Source organism: Lithobates pipiens, unplaced genomic scaffold (assembly GCF_037356315.1).
Source record: "Lithobates pipiens isolate NorthernLeopardFrog02 unplaced genomic scaffold, aLitPip1_a1.2 Scaffold_23, whole genome shotgun sequence".
In the NCBI taxonomy this organism is placed as follows: Eukaryota; Metazoa; Chordata; class Amphibia; order Anura; family Ranidae; genus Lithobates; species Lithobates pipiens.
The window spans coordinates 286,710,987-286,730,208 of record NW_027507785.1 but is presented as its reverse complement, the minus strand read 5'-3'; the positions used below and the strand labels follow the sequence as shown (position 1 = coordinate 286,730,208).

General features: G+C 44.8%; 1 protein-coding gene across 3 annotated transcripts in view; it reads right to left on the bottom strand.

Moving 5' to 3' along the window:
- Positions 1-19,222, bottom strand: part of SPATA6 (spermatogenesis associated 6) — a 156,517-nt gene that overhangs the window by 67,376 nt on the left and 69,919 nt on the right. For all 3 annotated transcript variants that reach the window (XM_077450280.1, XM_077450282.1, XM_077450281.1), the window contains one exon: positions 12,506-12,690. In XM_077450280.1, the coding sequence (XP_077306406.1) occupies positions 12,506-12,690 (185 nt within the window). The remainder of the gene's footprint in view (positions 1-12,505; positions 12,691-19,222) is intronic.

Sequence of the window (19,222 nt, the reverse complement as noted above, 5' to 3'; positions counted from 1 at the left end):
AAATGGAGCAAATTTGATTGGACGGTGCATCACAGTACAGATGAACAATGATCCAAAACACACTGCAAAAGCAACCCAGGAGCTTTTGAAGGAAAATAAGTAGAATAGTCTACAATGACCGAGCCAATCACCTGATATTAACCCAATTGAGCATGCATTTCACTCGCTGAAGGCAAAAACTAGCTGCAGCTAGAGCCTGGCAAAGCATCAGAAACAAGGAAACCCAGTCTTTGGTAATGTCTATGGGTTCCAAACGTCAGGCAGTTATTGCCAGTAAAAGATTATAAACAAAATATTCAAAATGAACATTTTATTTAGGATTATATTCATTTGTCCAATTACTGACTGAAATGGTACCAGCTGATTGGAGAAAAGCCAATGTAGCACCAATATTTTAACCACTTGCCGCCCGCCCTATAGGAAATTGACGGCTGCAAAGTGGTTTCATAATCCTGACCGGACGTCATATGACGTGATCAGGATTATGAGCCGCTGCGCGCCCCCGGGGGCGTGCATCGCGGCGATCGTTGTTGCGGGGTGTCAGTCTGACACCCGGCAACTACGATCTCGGTAAAGAGTCTCCGACGGAGACTCTTTACCACGTGATCAGCCGTGTCCAATCACGGCTGATCACAGTGTAAATGGGAAGAGCCGGTGATCGGGTTTCCCTCACTCGCGTCTGTCAGACGAGAGTAGAGGAGAGCCGATCGGCTGCTCCTCTGGCAGGGGGGGTCTGTGCTGATCGATTATCAGCACAGCCCCCCCAGGATGCCCACACTGGACCACCAGGGACGCCACCAGACCACCAGGGAAAAGGTAATAAAGGTCATAATCCTACCTAGACCACCAGGGATGCCAGTCAGCACAATGGGTGCCAATCAGTGCCCATAATGGATGCCAATCAGTGCCCACAATGGGCATCACTGATTGGCATGCATTATTGTTTGGCACTGATTGGCATCCATTACTATAGTATAACACCGATGCCGCCTATGAGTGCCCACCTGTGCCGCCTATGAGTGCCCACCTGTGCCGCCTATGAGTGCCCACCTGTGCCGCCTATGAGTGCCCACTTGTGCCGCCTATCCACGCCCACCTGTGCCGCCTATCCATGCCCACCTGTGCCGCCTATCCATGCCCACCTGTGCCGCCTATCCGTGCCCATCCGTGCCGCCCATCCGTGCCGCCCATCCGTGCCGCCCATCCGTGCCAGCTATCAGTGCCAATTTGTGCCACCTATCAGTGTCCGTCCGTGTTGCCCATCCGTGTCGCCCATCCGTGTCGCCCATCAGTGCCGCCTATCAGTGCCACTTCATTGGTGCCACATTGGTGCCCATCAGTGCCGCCTTATCAGTGCCCATCAGTGTAGCCCCATCAGTGCCCATCAGTGAAGGAGAAAACATACTTATTTACAAAGTTTTGAAACTGAAACAAAAAAAAAACATTTTTTTTTTCAAAATTTTCGGTATTTTTTTATTTGTAGCGCAAAAAATAAAAACCGTAGAGGTGATCAAATACCACCAAAAGAAAGCTCTATTTGTGGGAAAAAAATGATAAAAATTTCATTTGGGTACAGTGTAGCATGACCGCGCAATTGTCATTCAAAGTGCGACAGCGCTGAAAGCTCAAAATTGGTCTGGGCAGGAAGGTGTTTAAGTGCCTGGTATTGAAGTGGTTAAAAAGGGCCAAGATACATCCCTGGAAATTAGAGACCAGTTAGCCTAACATCAATAGTATGCAAGCTCTTGGAGGGGATGATAAAGGACTATATACAAGAGTTTAGTAATGAAAACAGTATCATTAGCAGTAATCAGAATGGATTCATGAAGAATTGTTCTTGTCAAATCAATCTATTAACCTTCTATGAGGAGGTGAGCTGCCATCTAAAGGAAGGCCTGTAGAAGTGGTGTATCTGGATTTTGCAAAAGTATTTGTCACAGTTCCTCATAAACATTTACTGTACAAAGTAAGGTCTGTTGGCATGGAGCATAGGGTGAGTACATGGATTGAAAACTGGTTCAGAGGTTGGTGATAAATGGGGAGTACTCAGAATGGGCAGGGGTGAAAAATGGTGTCCCCCAGGGTTCTGTCCTGGGACCAATCCTATTTAATTTATTCATAAACAACCTGGAGGATGGGATAAACAGTTAAATCTCTATATTTGTGGACAATAACTTCTCTGCAGGATGTGGAAACCTTGCAAGTAGATCTGAACAAATTAATGGGGTAGGCAACTACATGGAAAATAAGGTTTAATGCAGAAAAATGTAAACTAATGCATTTGGGTGGCAAAAATATGAATGCAATTTACTCACTACGGGGAGAACCTCTGGGGGAATCTAGGATGGAAAAGGACCTGGGGGTCCTAGTAGATGACAGGCACAGCAATGGCATGCAATGCCAAGCTGCTGAAAGCAAAGCAAACAGAATATTGGCATGCATTAAAAAGGGGATTAACTCCAGAGATAAAGAGATAATTCTCCCGCTCTACAAGACTCTGGTCCGGCCGCACCTGGAGTAAGCTGTCCAGTTCTGGGCACCAGTCCTCAGGGAGAGTCCAGAGAACGGCAACAAAACTATTAAAGGAACTGGATGACATTGGTTATGAGGAAAGGATACAGGCACTGAACTCGTTCTCTCTGGGGAAGAGACGATTGAGAGGGGATATGATTTCAATGTACAAATACCATACTGGTGACCCCACAATAGGGCTAAAACTTTTCAGTGTAAGGGAATTTAATAAGACACGCTGCCATTCACTAAAATTAGAAGAAAAGCGTAGAGAGTTCTTTACTGTAAGAGTGGTAAGGATATGGAATTCCCTTCCACAGGTGCTGGTTTCAGCGAGGAGCATCGATAATTTCAAGAAACTATTAGATGAGCACCTAAATGACTACAACATTGGATGAGCACCTGAACGATATACAATGTAATACTGACATAAAATCACACACATAGGTTGGACATGATGGACTTGTATCTTTTTTCAACCTCGCCTACTATGAACATTTGAGCCCCTGAAAATGGGGGGACTGTGTATAAAAATGGCTGCAGTTCCTAAAATTTGTACCTGATATGCATGTTCATAAAGGGGAAAAGGGGGGAAAAATTAAGGGAAATTGGGACTTTATATGTTTTGGTCTCACCCTGCTGCCGCAGTGTCTGCCGCCTCAGCTCCCGGTGGGGATGTATTCCCATCCCCCGATGTCCTCCACTACATGTATACTTACATTGTGTACCTCTATCAGATATCCATAGGTAAGAGTGTTAGGACCATATGTTGGTGTTCCCTCTTTTCCTATGTTAATTTATGATAATTAATTATATAATTACAATTTATTACAGGCACTCCCAGACTGTCTGCTCCTGATGAGTGGATATTACTCCACGAAACGCGTTGAGCTTATATATTTGGTGATATATCATGGTATCCATGTGTACACTATGGGTTTTATTCGGCCGAGTCATAAAGAATTTTTCTTGAATTTTTTATTTTTATATCTGCGCCTATTCTTGGGTATACTGTTGATATGTATTGTACTATGTGTTACATTGTCTACTATGCTATGAATTGTACATTGTTATGATGATATAATCATGTTTGAATATGTATTGTATCCAATTATTTATTTGATTATAAAAAAAATGTATCATTATTATTATATGCAAATGATGGCCACTTATTTAACAACATATATTATGTCTACCGTATGTCTCATCCGACCTGAGTGGTGTGCTTCATATGAAGTCCCAATTTCCCTTAATTTTTCCCCCCTTTTCCCTTTTATGTTTTCATATGGATAGGGATGGAGACCTGTGTACTGGATGGTCATGGTCTCATACAAAGTCCCAACTTTTTTTCTCCTTTTATGCATGATATGTATGTTCAACCCCTTGAATTAAAGCTGAAAGTCTGCACTTCAAATTAATCTCAATTGTTTTGTTTTCATTTTAATCTGATGGCATACAGAGCCAAAAGTATGAAAATTGTGCCTGTGTCCAAATGTTTATGGACCTAACTGTATATACAAGCCTTGTAGACCTGCCTTGGCATAAGCCCAGGGGGCCCACACCTGCGGGTCTGTAAACACCCTGGTGGGAGCACACACGTTGATTTGCAGTGGCAGATTGCACATGGAGCACCTTTTGTTTGGCATATTTATTGACTACTTTCACTGGGAGCATACTTGATTTCAAGTTTATGTACTGCATCTACTTTTAACGCCTTTAATATTTTTAATGTTCTTATTTGAATGTATCATATGCACTCATTAGTACTTTGTTGCATGAAGGTTTACTTTATTAGCATTTTATTTTTTATAAACACACAGTACACATCAATAGGGAAGCACAGCATTTATCAGAAGAGTTCAGCACACGGGTTTAACATACCATTAGGCTGCAGTATCCCAAATTTTGGCTTTTTTCACTTTTTTTTTTACACTTTTTTCACGTTTAGATTTTTTGACACTTTGCACGAGTGATATTTATAATATAAATGTATTAATTGTGTTGCGCTGATGGATTGTTTTAAACATCTGATCTATTAAAATGAATGAATGCATTGAATAGTTGACCACCAATCACACCATCAGGGGAATCACATAGAAACAGCAGAAGGTTCTAGCATTACACAAGATTAGAGATATACTATATGACCAAATGTTTATGGACACCTGACCATCACACCTATAATCTCACTGGACATCCCAGCGTATAACCCTGGGCATTAATATGAAATTGGTCTCCTCTATGTAGTTATAACAGCCTTCAAACTTAGTGCTCATTTATACTTGCAATTGGTGGGGTGGCAAAAACAGGCGATTGAGCTGCGTTTTAACCCTCCAAAGCTGTAAAGGTAGCTGGATCAGGGTCCACATATGTGGCCTTGATGCTGTGCTTCACCAGCCCGGCATAAATAACTTTCCTTGTTGCAATTGGCAGGCAGCAGCTCCACCAAACGTGACCACCAAAACTGCCCTGCAATCATGAGTAACACATGTGGTTGCAGTGTTGTGGTGTCACACTTACTGCGGAGGTGACACATTGCCTCCTCATCACCTAACTGTTCTGAAAATAAATCCATTATGGCACACACGTCAAACACAAGGCCCACCGGGCAATTTCATGTGGCCCTCGCACCTCTCCAACAGCTGCGACACCCCCTTCTTCTATGACCCAACCTTGTCTCAGCAGTAGGCAGCAGAGAGGAGGATAGAACTAGTCCTATAGATCATGCACCTCTCTGCGCAGCCGCAGAACCACCTCATCTCTGCCTCTCCTGGTCTCAGCATTCAACAGACTCCAGCCCCCCTCTAGTCCTCCTCCAGACCCTGCACATTCTGCTTCCTACCTCCACTCCCAACTTCTTCCTGGCAGCAGCAAAAGGCAAAAAGTTGGGAGACTTATGACTTCTGAAGGTTGGGGGGGGGGGCTCTTGATATCTGATGTAACTGTAGTAGGGTGCTCTGGACATCTAGTCTTACAGACACAATTGTCCCTTTCAGGGCAACCATGATGCTGATGTGGCCCATGATGAAACTGACTTTGATACCCCTGCATTATGGATTACTTTTGAAAGGACTAGCACAGCTGCTCATATGAACCTCACCTTATAGGGAAGGCTTTCCATATATTTTTAAAGTGTGTCTGTGGAAATCTGTGAGCTTGAGCCTGATGTTGGATGAGAAGACCTGGCTTACATTCAGCTTTCCAATTTATGCCAAAGGTGGTCAGTAGGGTTGAGGTCAGGGCTCTGTGCAGGCCACTTGAGATCCTCTACACCAAAACCATCAATCAATGTCTTTATGGAACTGGTTTTGTGCATAGGGTAACAGTCATAGTGGAACTGAAAGAGGTTTTCCCCAAACTGTTACCAAAATGTTGGAAGCGCACAGTTGATTAAAATGTCTTGTATGCTGTAGCATCAATAGAATCCTTCACTGTAATCACCTGAACTCAATAATACACAATATACATGCATAGCATTAAACACCATACAGTGCTTTAGACAACTAATAGCAAAATAAATGTCATTCAGTTAGAGATTACATTTTCCTTAAAGGGCTAATGTGAAGAGTAGTTACTCACAGCAACCAATCAAAAATCTTAAGCGGACTACCTGACAATAAAATAATGGCAGCTGCTGGTTACTAAATACACTTTACAGATCATCATTACTGAATAAGCTTGTGTGTTGTTGTTAAGTCAATAAGTTGAGAGAGGCTCCTAATAACCCCATGCTGTGCCGTCTGTCAGTAGATGGCTCTCTGATCTCTATCAGGTTCATACTCACTCTTCAGTATTAATGCTAAACACTTGATGGTGCTCCTTTTGCATTCAAGCTTTTCCTGCATCAAAGTACGGCATCCTTGCCTTACGCCAGTTAAAATGTAGACAACCATACAGTCAGGGCCGGTTCACACTGCGGGCGATGCGAGGCGACACGACTTGCCTCGCCGCGATCTGACAAGTCGCCCCCGTTCTGTACAATGGAACCGTTCTGAGAGGAGCGACTCGAGTCGCTCCGACTCAGAAAAAAGGTTCCTGTACTACTTTTGGGCGACCTCGGGGCGACTTGCATTGACTTCTATACAGAAGTCATTTGCAAGTCGCCGCTGAGGTCGCGGCGAGGCAAGTCGGTGTCGCCTCGCATCGCCCGCAGTGTGAACCGGCCCTTAAAGTGTGATGCCTGATGAAAAAAAACTTAAAGGCCCACTATTTTGAAAAATATGGTATTCTGGTAAAAAGAAAGAAAAACATGTATGGGAATTATACCTGTAATGATGGTGAGACAGACCCAACCAGAACAGGGGACTTTGCAGGCACTTTACAGGTGCTATTTTTAGCCCAAATGCGCCTGAAAAACACTCCAGTGTGAAAGGTGTCTGTTAGATTTTATGAGATGAAGGGGAAAAAATCGTCATCATATATCGGCCATTGGCCGTCGCGATTTCTAAATATCAGTATCGGCCAGAGAAAAACCCATATCGGTCGACCTCTAAAACTATATTATATTATATTTTATATATATATATATATATATATATATATATATATATATATACATACACACACACACACACACACACACACACACACACACAGTATCTCACAAAAGTGAGTACGCCCCTCAAATTTTTGTAAATATTTTATTTAATTTTTTTTCATGTGACAACACTGAAGAAATGACAGTTTGCTACAATGTTGAGTTGCGTGTGTACAGCTTGTATAACAGTGTAAATTTGCTGTCCCCTCAAAATAACTCAACACACAGCCATTAATGTCGAAACTGCTCACAACAAAAGTGTGCACTCCTAAGTAAAAATGTCCAAATTGGTCCCAAAGTGTGGCCACCATTATTTTCCAGCACTGTGTTAATCCTCTTGGGCATGGAGTTCACCAAAGCTTCACAGGTTGCCACTGGAGTCCTCTTCCACTCCTCCATGATGACATCACAGAGTTGGTGGATGTTAGAGACCTTGCGCTCCTCCACCTTCCATTTGAGGATGACCACAGATGCTCAATAGGGTTTAGTTCTGGAGACATGCTTGGCCAGTCCATCACCTTTACCCTCAGCTTCTTTAGCAAAGACAGTGGTCATCTTGGAGGTGTGTTTGGGTTTGTTATGGTGGAATACTGCTCTGCAGCCCAGTCTCTGAAGGGAGGGGATCATGCTCTGCTTCAGTATGTCACAGTGCATGTTGGCATTCATGGTTCCCTCAATGAACTGTAGCTCCCGAGTGCCGGCAGCACTCATGCAGCCCCAGACCATGACACTCTCACCACCATGCTTGACTGTGGGCAAGACACACTTGTCTTTGTACTCCTCACCTTGTTGCCACCACACATGCTTGACACCATCTGAATCAAATAAGTTTATCTTGGTCTCATCAGACCACAGGACATGGTTCCCGTAAATCATGTCCTTAGTCTGCTTGTCTTCAGCAAACTGTTTGTGGGCTTTCTTGTGCATCATCTTTAGAAGACGCTTCCTTCTGGGACGACAGCCATGCAGACCAATTTGATGCAGTGTGCCGCATATGGTCTGAGCACTAACAGGCTCACCCTCCACCCCTTCAACCTCTGCAGCAATGCTGGTAGCACTCACATATTTATTTCCCAAAGACAACCTCTGGATATGATGCTGAGCACATGCACTCAACTTCTTTGGTCAACCATGGCAAGGCCTATTCTGAGTGGAACCTGTCCTGTCCTGTTAAACCGCTGTATGGTCTTTGCCAACGTGCTGCAGCTCAGTTTCAGGGTCTTAACAATCTTCGTTTAGCCTAGGCCATCTTTATGTAGAGCAACAATAATTTTTTTCAGATCCTCAGAGAGTTCTTTGCCATGAGGTGCCATGTTGAACTTCCAGTGACCAGTATGAAAGAGTGAGAGCGATAACATCACATTTAACACACCTGCTCCCCAGTCACGCCTGAGACCTTGTAACGCTAACGAGTCACATGGCACTTTGGGGAGGGAAAATGGGCCCAATTTAGACATTTTCACTAAGACCCATTTCACACTGAGCTGCCCCGGGTGTCAGCAGTTAAGCAAAGCTATTTTTAGCGCCGCTTTACCATAGTTTTAGTGACACTATTCGGCTGCTAATGGGGCAGTTTTAACCCCCTCGCTAGCGGCCGAAAAGAGGCTAAATCCGCCAACAAAACGCAGCTGCGCTTTACCGGCGGTATGGCGGCACTGCCCCATTGTTTTCAATGTATTCACCGCTCCTACACGCTGCAAAGAAGCTGCTGGAAGAACTTTTTGTGATGCCCTGCCAGTGCAGTGCCCCAGTGTGAAAGCACTCAGGCTTTCACACTGGGTTTGCAGCTGAAGCTTTTTTTTTCAAGCGCTATTATTAAGACTGTAGCACCTGAAAAATGCCTCCAGTGTGAAAGGGGTCTTAGGGGTGTACACACTTTTGTTGGTTTGGACATTAATGACTGTGTGTTGTGTTATTTTAAGGGGACAGCAAATTTACACTTTTATACAAGCTGTACACTCACTACTTTACATTGTAGCAAAGTATCATTTCTTCAGTGTTGTCACATGAAAAGATAGAATAAAAGATTTACAAAAATGTGAGGGGATGTACTCACTTATGTGAGATACTGTACATATATATGGATTTTTTTTTTTTTTTTAATTGTACAAGCTTTTAATATATATTCTCCACATTTGCATGCAGACTAGCAAAAAATACAGTTACAGAGGTTGGAACAACCCACAGAACATTGCCAGGGGTGATTACATCTGTCACCTTTTATTCATATGATTTAAACCCTTTTTCCTACAGAAAAAAAACTGACTATGACTACTTAAAGCTTAACTTTACCAATAACAACTTGATAAAAAAAATGTTCTTTAGCAAGGAAGATACATTCCACATTAATAATTATGCTACCAAAATTAGTGTGTGCTGTAAATTGTCTGTAGCATTGTTCCCGTTTCCGTTTGCTGAAGTCCAGAGCCCCTGAACAGAAGTAAATCATAAAGCGGAACTAAAACTATTGATTTAACGGTTTCAAAATACAGTTACCGTATATACTCGAGTATAAGCCGAGATTTTCAGCCTCTTTTTTGAGGCTGAAAGTGCCCCCCTCGGCTTATACTCGAGTCATCGCCGTCTGCCTGCTCGATCAGCGTGTCGAGCAGACAGACGGCGGCCATTCTACCTTTCAAAAGCCACGCCTCCGCCTGTGATAGGCGGAACACTCAATTTCCCAGCAGTCAGTGTTCCGCCTATCACGGACATCCGCTCATCCTCGTACTACGGACGAGGATGAGAGGATGTCCGTGATAGGCAGAACACAGACTGCTGGGAAATTGAGTGTTCCGCCTATCACAGGCGGAGGCGCGGCTTTTGAAAGGTAGAATGGCCGCCGAGGCGCCGATGAAGAGCGGCGATCCTGGAAGGACGGAGGCTCGGCTCGGCACGGGACAGAGGAGGCACGGGACGGAGGAGGCACGGGACGGAGGAGGCACGGGACGACGGAGGCACGGGACGACGGAGGCACGGGACGACGGAGGCACGGGACGGAGGCTCGGGGAACACAGGTAGGCTGGACACACAAGGCTGCACGGACACACACACAAGGCTGCACGGACACACACACAGGGATGGATGGATGGACACACACACAGGGATGGATGGACGGACACACACACAGGGATGGACGGACACACAGGGATGGACGGACACACAGGGATGGACGGACACACAGGGATGGACGGACACACAGGGATGGACAGGCATGTCTCACCCTCGGCTTATACACGAGTCAATAAGTTTTCCAGTTTTTTTGGGGTAAATTGGGGGCCTCGGCTTATATTCGGGTCGGCCTATACTCGAGTATATACGGTAACATTCCTGGAATGCTGGGATTGCTAACTGTCAGATTTACTTGTGTCCTAATGATATTGTAATTGAAATTTTGTCCAGTCAGTGCTAAGATTTACATAGTTCATCTGGGAAGAAAAGCCAGGTCAGTGACCTCATTTTTTCCACTGAAATTAGCCAATCCTGCTGGGTTACCCACCTGCCCCACCAGCATGTAATAGGACAGTGAAGGTGCAGAACTTAGGAACTTACTTTAGCTGCACACATTTCATGAATTTCAATTAGCAAATACATAACTACACCAATTAATTTCTATCCAACTACAGCCGGGGTCTCCAAACTTTCTAAACATAGGGCCAGTTCACCGTCCTTTAGGGGGGCGCGACTGTGGCCAGCGGGAGTAGGAAATGTCCTGGTGTCAGTTGCAGTAAACAATGGGGTTTAGTTACTAAAGGCAAATCCAGTTCGCACTGCAAGTGCACTTGGAGGTAAAGTTGCTGTAGATTCGAGGGGGACATGCAAGGAAAATAAAAAACTTAGCTTGCACATGATTGGATGATAAAATCAGCAGAGCTTCCCCTCATTTCAGATCTACCCCTTAGATTTAGAGCGACTGAACTTCCAAGTGCGCTTCCAGTGCAAAGTGGATTTACCTTTCGTAAATAACCCCCAATGTTCCATCGTTGGTGTCAGTGGGAGGACTAGTGCCCCATTGTTGGTGTCAGTGGGAGGAATAGTGCCCCATAATTGGTGTCAGTGGGAGGAATAGTGCCTCATCATTGGTGTCAATAGGAGGAATAGTGCCCCATCACTGGTAGTGGAAGGAATAGTGCCCCATCATTGGTGTCACTGGGAGGAATAGTGCCCAATAGTTGGTGTTAGTGGGAGGAATAATGCCCCATCATTAGTGTCAGTGGGAGGAATAGTGCCCCATCACTGGTGTCAGTGGGAGGACTAGTGCCCCATCATTGGTGTCAGTGGAAGGACTAGTGCCCCATCATTGGTGTCAGTGGAAGGACTAGTGCCCCATCATTGGTGTCAGTGGAAGGACTAGTGCCCCATCATTGGTGTCAGTGGAAGGACTAGTGCCCCATCATTGGTGTCAGTGGGAGGAATAGTGCCCCATCATTGGTGTCAGTGGGAGAACTAGTGCCCCGTCATTGGTGTCAGTGGGAGGAATAGTGCCCCATCATTGGTGTCAGTGGGAGGAATAGTGCCCCATCATTGGTGTCAGTGGGAGGAATAGCGTCGCACCATTGGTGTCAGTGGGAGGAATAGTGCCCCATCATTGGTGTCAGTGGGAGGAATAGTGCCCCATCATTGGTGTCAGTGGGAGGAATAGTGTCGCACCATTGGTGTCAGTGGAAGGAATAGTGCCCCATCATTGGTGTCAGTGGGAGGAATAGTGCCCCATCATTGGTGTCAGTGGGAGGAATAGTGCCCCATCATTGGTGTCAGTGGGAGGATTAGTGCCCCATCATTGGTGTCAGTGGGAGGAATAGTGCCCCATCATTGGTGTCAGTGGGAGGAATAGTGCCCCATTGTCAATGTCAGTGGCAGGAACTATGGCCCACTGTTTTTGACAGTAGGTGAATAATGCCCCAAGGGTTGGATAAAAGCAAGGAAAGGGCCGCACACGGCCCCAGGGCTGCAGTTCGGAGACCACTGACATAGAGCTTAGTTGTAAAAAAAAAAAACTCCAGGTAACTTAGCCCATCAGTCTCCGATAATAGCCAAAATATCATTTTTAGATGGACTCTTTAGGTTTCAGAGGCTAAAATGCCAGTTTTGGGTAGACTGGCCCTTTAGGAAAAATGACCTTCAGACAGATTATTATCTCAGCTATCTTAGAACTGACTGACAGGCAGCAACATCCAATATGAAAAGCATCCGATAGAAAACTGTACTTTTATAAAATCTACAATCTCAGCAACTTTGTCTATTGAACAATTAGGCAACAATTCTGCTGACTACCTTCCTCCAGCCTAAAATCAGACGACTTCCCTGAAACAGAAATTAAATCAAAACAACACCTTGAGATTGATTTGTTTGCAGCATATGAGGGTCTATACAGCATTATAACGCATGTCCGGGAATCACATAAAATTGCACTTTACAAATAATAATAAAAAGTGTCTAGGGGAAAAACACGAGTATTACCTCTCTCGGAGAGAAGATCGGTTTAGCACAGGGCTAGGGGGGTGTCTTAGTACTGATGATGGAGCCGATCGAGAAAAGTGAGACCTGTAAGGAGACGCAGTACCACTTTCTGTCTCTAGGGGAATCGGGTCATTTAAACTGTCCAAGGACATTTGAAGGTCATCAATGTGCATCCTTTGAGAACCCTGTAAACAGATCAATTAAAAAATATATTCATTAAAACTCTGCACATATTTCACTAATAACATAATATCACCCTTATATAATTTTAGGATAACAATCCTTTATTTACAAGTCCTCCAGTCTCTATAGGGGAGATTTACTAAAACTGGAAAACACAGAATCTGGTGCAGCTGTACATGGCAGCCAATCGGCTTCTAACTTCAGTTTGTTAAAGCGGGAGTCCACCGTTTTTTTTTTTTTTTTTTTTAAAGCCAGCAGCTACAAATACTGCAGCTGCTGACTTTTAAAATAAGGACACTTACCCGCCCAGCGCACGCGCGATGTCGGCACCCGAAGCCAATCTCTCGATCGTCTCTCGGGTGCTGCCGCCGCCATCTTGGGTATGGGAATCAGGAAGTGGAGCCTTGCGGCTTCATTTCCCGGTCCCCTACTGCGCATGCGCGAGTCGCACTGTGCAATAAGGATGGTCCCCTCTGTCTCTGGGATCCGTGTGTTTCCCAGCAGACAGCGGGGGACTTTCGGAAAGGGGCGTAGATTCTGCAGAAAGGGGTGTACTTTCTGCAGATATCTATGCCGGAAGTGGGTGCAGATACCTGTACTGTACAGGTACCTGCACCCCCCTCCCCCCTGAAAGGTGCCAATTGTGGCGCCGGAGGGGGGAAGGGTTCCAATGAGCGGAAGCTCCACTTTAGGGTGGAGCTCCACTTTAAATTAAAGAGGAAGTAAACCCCGATGGGTTTTGCTCCCCGCAAGGCCTGCAAATGAAAAGCATAATGGGCTCGTATGCATCGCATATTAGCCCATTACATGACACTTGCCTACAAACTAGCCTGTGCTGTCCCCTGAGCAGGCTGCGTCCATCTTTGCCCCTCTTCCTTCCGGGGCCATGGACTCCGGCTCTGTGATTAGCTGGAGTCGCATGTGCATGGGAGCCGTCAGTCACAGCACACGCTGGGGGAAGAAACGCCACAGTGGTCCATTTCTTCACATCGCATGTGCCGATGAGGACATCAGCGCACTACACGTGAAATATCTCCTAAACAGCGCACGTTTAGGAGATATTTCCACTACCTATAGGTAAGCCTTATTCTAGGCATACCTATAGCTAAAAGTCACCAAAAAGGGTTTATAACCACTTTAAGCTTTGGCAATGAAACTTGGAAGCTGATTGGTTTTCATGCAGTGCTGCACCAGATTTTGCGCACTCCAGTTTTAGTAAATATCCCCCAATGGGTTGAGTGTGCGTTCACTCCTACTAGTAATTTGTAACCTGACAGGTCTGTTTTATATTGATTTTTCAGTATTTGTTAGATGGTAGAAAGATGAAGCACCTGCCTATTACATGGCTGGCAGAGATTAAGTAGATGAGGGGGCCCCTTTTGCACTCCTAAAGGTGGTGATGGAGTGTGTGAGAGCACAGAGTGGCAGAGTTTGTGGACCAAGCCAGATCTGTGTGCCAGCCAGATGAGTAGAACTGGAAGCTGAAGATCACCGGGCAGGAACCAGGCACAGGAAAACAATGTGGTACAAGAGCAGGAGGCAAAGGCAAATTCCAGAAAATAAGCCGAGGTCAGTAACAGCAAATATATGCATAAGCTGCAGGGCCACTTCACCACACCCCAGTGTACTGCAGTCCTAGCTCTAGAAATTTTAAGAGCCTCCAAAAGATGGAGCACATATATAATAATGGAAAGACTAAGGGCAGGTATGCCTGGAGAAAGCCCACCCCTACTTAAAGGTATAGGAGTGCACTGGACACCCAGCAATAGCTCAATGGCAGTGAAGGTATCCAGTGTGTCCCCTCACCAATCCCCCAACAGTACGAACACATGGCAACCTCCCTAACCTATAACTGGCCTTTACAGCAAGGAGCACATGGAAGGGTGACACAAGTCAAAAAACACAAGGAAAATTCCTTAGTGTACTGCAGTCCTAATTTTGAGAACCTCCAATGTTGGAGCCCATATATAATAACGGATAGATTAAGGGCAGGTATAGAGTTAGGACTGGGTGCCGTGATGTGGCTGCTGCAGCTTACGCATATATTTGCAAATGTGTGTGAACCAAACCCCTGGTTTTAACTTGAACTGTTAGGACAATTCAGTTTGTTGCAGGCTGGTTGGTACAAGAGCTGGGAATTTATCCTTGTTTATTGACATGTATCGCCCTTCCATGTGCTCCTCGCTGCAAAAGCCAGTTGTAGGTTGGGGTTGCCATTGGTTTGTACTGTTGGTGAATTGGTGAAGGAACACACTGGATACAGCGCCTTGAAAAAGTATTCATACCGCTTGAAACTTTCCACATTTTCTCACGTTACAACCAAAACCATAAATGTATTTTATTGGGATTTTATGTGATAGCCCAACACAAAGTGACACCTAATTGTGAAGTGGAAGGAAAATGATAAACGGTTTTCAATTTTTTTTTTACAAATAAATATTTGAAAAGTGTGGCGTGTATTTGTATTCAGCCCCTTTACGCTGATACCTCCAACTAAAATCTAGTGGAACCAACTGCCTTCAGAAGTCACCTAATTATTAAATAGAGTCCACCTGTTTGTAATTTAATCTCAGTATAAATGCAGATGTTCTGTGAAGCCCTCAGAGGTTTGTTAGAGAACCATAGTGAACAAACAGCATCATAAAGGACAAGTGACACACCAGACAGGTCAGGGATAAACCCTTGGAGAAGTTTAAAGAAGGGTTAGGTTATAAAGCTTTGAACATCTCACGGAGCACTGTTCAATTCAGCATGGAAAATGGAAAGAGTATGGCACAACTGCAAACCTACCAAGACATGACCGTCCACCTAAAGGTGGTAAGCAGAGCATTCATCAGAGAAGCAGTCAAGAGGCCCGTGGTAACTCTGAAGGAGTTGCAGAGATCCACAGCCCAGGTGGGACAATCTGTACACAGGACAACTATTAGTCGTGCTCTCCACAAATCTGGCCTTTATGGAAGAGTGGCAGAAAGAAAGCCATGGGGTCTCAAACTGGCGGCCCTCCAGCTATCACGAAACTAAAAGTCCCATGAAGCATTGCAGGGCTGACAGTTACAAGCATGACTCCGACAGGCAGAGGCATGATGGGACTTTTAGTTTTGCAACAGATGGAGGACTGCCATTTTGAAACCCCTGGTCTATGGGAAAGTTTGATCATCCTTCCAGAAGTGCATTTGTGAGGTCAGGTACTGATGTTGGATGAGAAGGCCTGGCTCGCAGTCTCCCCTCTTATTCATCCCAAAGTTGTTCTATCGGGTTGAGGTGCAGGCCAGTCAAGTCCCTCCAACTCAAACTCGCTCATCCATGTCTTTATGGACCTTGCTTTGTGCACTGGTCCAAATCAATTGGTGGAAGGGGAATTATGTTGTGGGGTTGTTTTATAGGGGTTGGGCTTGGCCCCTTAGTTCTAGTGAAGGGAACTTTTAAGGCGTCAGCATACCAAGACATTTTGGACAATTTCATTCTCCCAACTTTGTGGGAGCAGTTTGGGGATGGCCCCTTCCTGTTCCAAAATGACTGCGCACCAGTGCACAAAGCAATGTCCATAAAGACATGGGTGAGTGAGTTTGGGGTGGAGGAACTTGACTCGCCTGCACAGAGTCTTGACCTCAACCCGACAGAACACCTGCCATTAAAGTGCGTGTAAAGGCACATGTCCCAATACTTTTGGTAATATACAGTGCCTTTCAAAAGTATTCACCCCCCTTGGCATTTTTCATGTTTTGTTGCCTCACAACCTGGAATTAACATGGATTGTTTGAGGATTTGCATCATTTAATTTACAGAACATGCCCACAACTTTAAAGAGGTTTTTTTTTTTATTGTGAAGAAAACAACAAATAGGACAAAATAACTGAAAAAGTCAATGAGCATAACTATTCGCGCCCCCAAAGTCAATACTTTGTAGAGCCACCTTTTGCGGCTATCACAGCTCCAAATCGCTTTGGATAAGTCTCTATGAGCTTGCCACATCTTACCACCGAGATTTCTGCCCATTCCTCCTCGCAAAACTGCTCCAGCTCCTTCAAGTTGGATTGTTTGTGCTTGTGAACAGCAATCTTTAAGTCTTTAATCTTTAAGTCTGACCACAGATTTTCTATTGGATTGGGGTCTGGGCTTGGACTAGGCTATTCTAACATATTTACATGTTTGCCCTTAAACCACTCAAGTGTCGCTTTAGCAGTGTGTTTGATGTCATTGTCCTGCTGGAAGGTGAATTTCGATCCTAGCCTCGAATCACACACAGAGTGGTACAGGTTTTGCTCAAGAATATCCCTGTATTTAGCACCATCCATCTTTTCCTCAACTCTGACCAGTTTCACAGTCACGACTGCTGAAAAACATCCCCACAGCATGATGCTGCCACCACCATGTTTCACAGTGGGGATGGTGTTCTTTGGGAGATGTGTTGGGTTTGTGCCAGACATAGCGTTTTCTTTGATGGCCAAAAAGAAAAATTTTAGTCTCATCAGACCAGAGCACCTTCCTCCATACATTTTGGGAGTCTCCCACATGCCTTTTCCCAAACTCAAAATGTGCCATTTTGTTTTTTGCTGAAAGTAATGGCTTTCTTCTGACCATTCTGCCATAAAACCCAACTCTATGGAGTATACGGCTTATTGTCATCCTGTCATCATCATGTACAGATACTCCAATCTCTGCTGTGGAACTCTGCAGCTCCTCCAGGGTTACCTTAGCTGTGCTGCCTCTCTGATTAATGCCCTCCTTGCCCAGTCCGTGAGTTTTTTGTGCGGCCGTCTCTTGGCAGGTTTGCTGTTGTGCCATGTTCTTTACATTTGGTTATGATAGATTTGATAGTGCTCCTAGGGATCATCAAAGATTTGGATATTTTTTTTTTTTTATAACCTAACACCGACTTGTACTTCTCAACAACATTGTTTGGAGAGTTCCTTGGTCTTCTGGCAGTGTTTGGTTAGTGGTGCCTCTTGCTTAGGTGTTGCCGCCTCTGGGGCCTTTCAAAAAGGTGTGTATATGTAATGACAGATCATGTGACATTTAGATTGCACACAGGTGGACATCATTTCACTAATTATGTAACTTCTGAAGGTAATTGGTTGCACCAGAGCTTTTTATGGGCTTCATAACAAAGGGGGTGAATACATACGCATATGCCAATTATTAGTTTTTTATTTATTTTTTATTTTTTATTATTTTAGTTTTATGTATATATTTTTCAAATTTTACTTCACCAACTTAGACTATTGTGTTCTGATCCATCACATATAATTCAGATTTAAAAAAAAACATTGAACTAAAGGCTGTAATGTAACTAAATAGGTAAAAAGCCAAGGGGTGAATACTTTTGCAAGGCTCTGTAGTGTAAGACTGGCCATACACCTATAGATTATCTGCAGATTTTCTATGGTCTGATGGAAAAAGTGGAACAGATTCCTCCATCTACGCTGAACTGTGTGGATGGAGGAATCTCCCACTTTTTCGGTGGACTAGGTCCGACGGTCTTTCGGCAGAGTTCCGACAGACTTTCCGGATTAACGGACTTGGCCACACACAATCACACCAAAGTCTGACGGATTTGAACGTGATGACGTACGACCGGACTAGAATAAGGAAGTTCATAGCCAGTAGCTAATAGCTGCCCTAGCATCGTTTTTCATCCGTCGAACTAGCATACACGCGAACGGATTTCTCGATAGGAACTGGGTCCGGCGGAGTTCCGGCGAAAAAATTTGAAACATGTTCTATTTCTAAAGTCCGTCAGATTTTTGGACAGCAAAGGTCCGATGGAGCCCACACGCGATCTAATTGTCAGACAGATTCGCTCTGTCGGACCTTTGCTGTTGAAAAGTCCGGTCGTGTGTACGTGGCATTAGTGTAAACCTAGCCTAAAGAATGCATTGGAAGAAGTGGGAAACAAAGTACTAAAAAACAAAAGCATTAATGCCGGTACACGGTTCTCAAACAAGAAAAATAAAAAGCCAGAAGTTAACTCTGCCCACCACGCGCTACATATCACATTTTGGGCAAAGCGGCCCTTTAACCACTTGCCGACCGCCGCACGACGATGTACGTCCTATTTTTGAAGAGGGATAGCTTGGTAACGGCAGCAGCTGCTGCCACAACCGAGATATCCATCTCTTCAGGCGGCGGTCGGCTGTACGATAACGGTGGTCTCCGCGGCGGATTCACCGCGAGATCACCGCTATCGGCGGCGGGAGAGGTGCCACCCCCCCTCCTGCCGCCCTCCCGCACCTTCTGCCGCTTACCGGAGCCGTTGGTAGCGGCGGAGGCAATCGGGTCCTCTTCCTAGCTGGGCATAGAGACAAGTGAGGCTAAGATGGCCCCCACTCGTCTCTATACCATAGGAGGGCGGAAGCGACGTCAAAACGTCACTTCCGCCCATACCTCTTAAAGGTATATTTTTTTTAAATGTCAGATTTTCTTTATTTTTTATTTTTCTTTTGTTGCATTTTAGCCCAAATATGAGATCTGAGGACTTTTTGACCCCAGATCATATATTTAAGAGGACCTGTCATGCTTTTTTCTATTACAAGG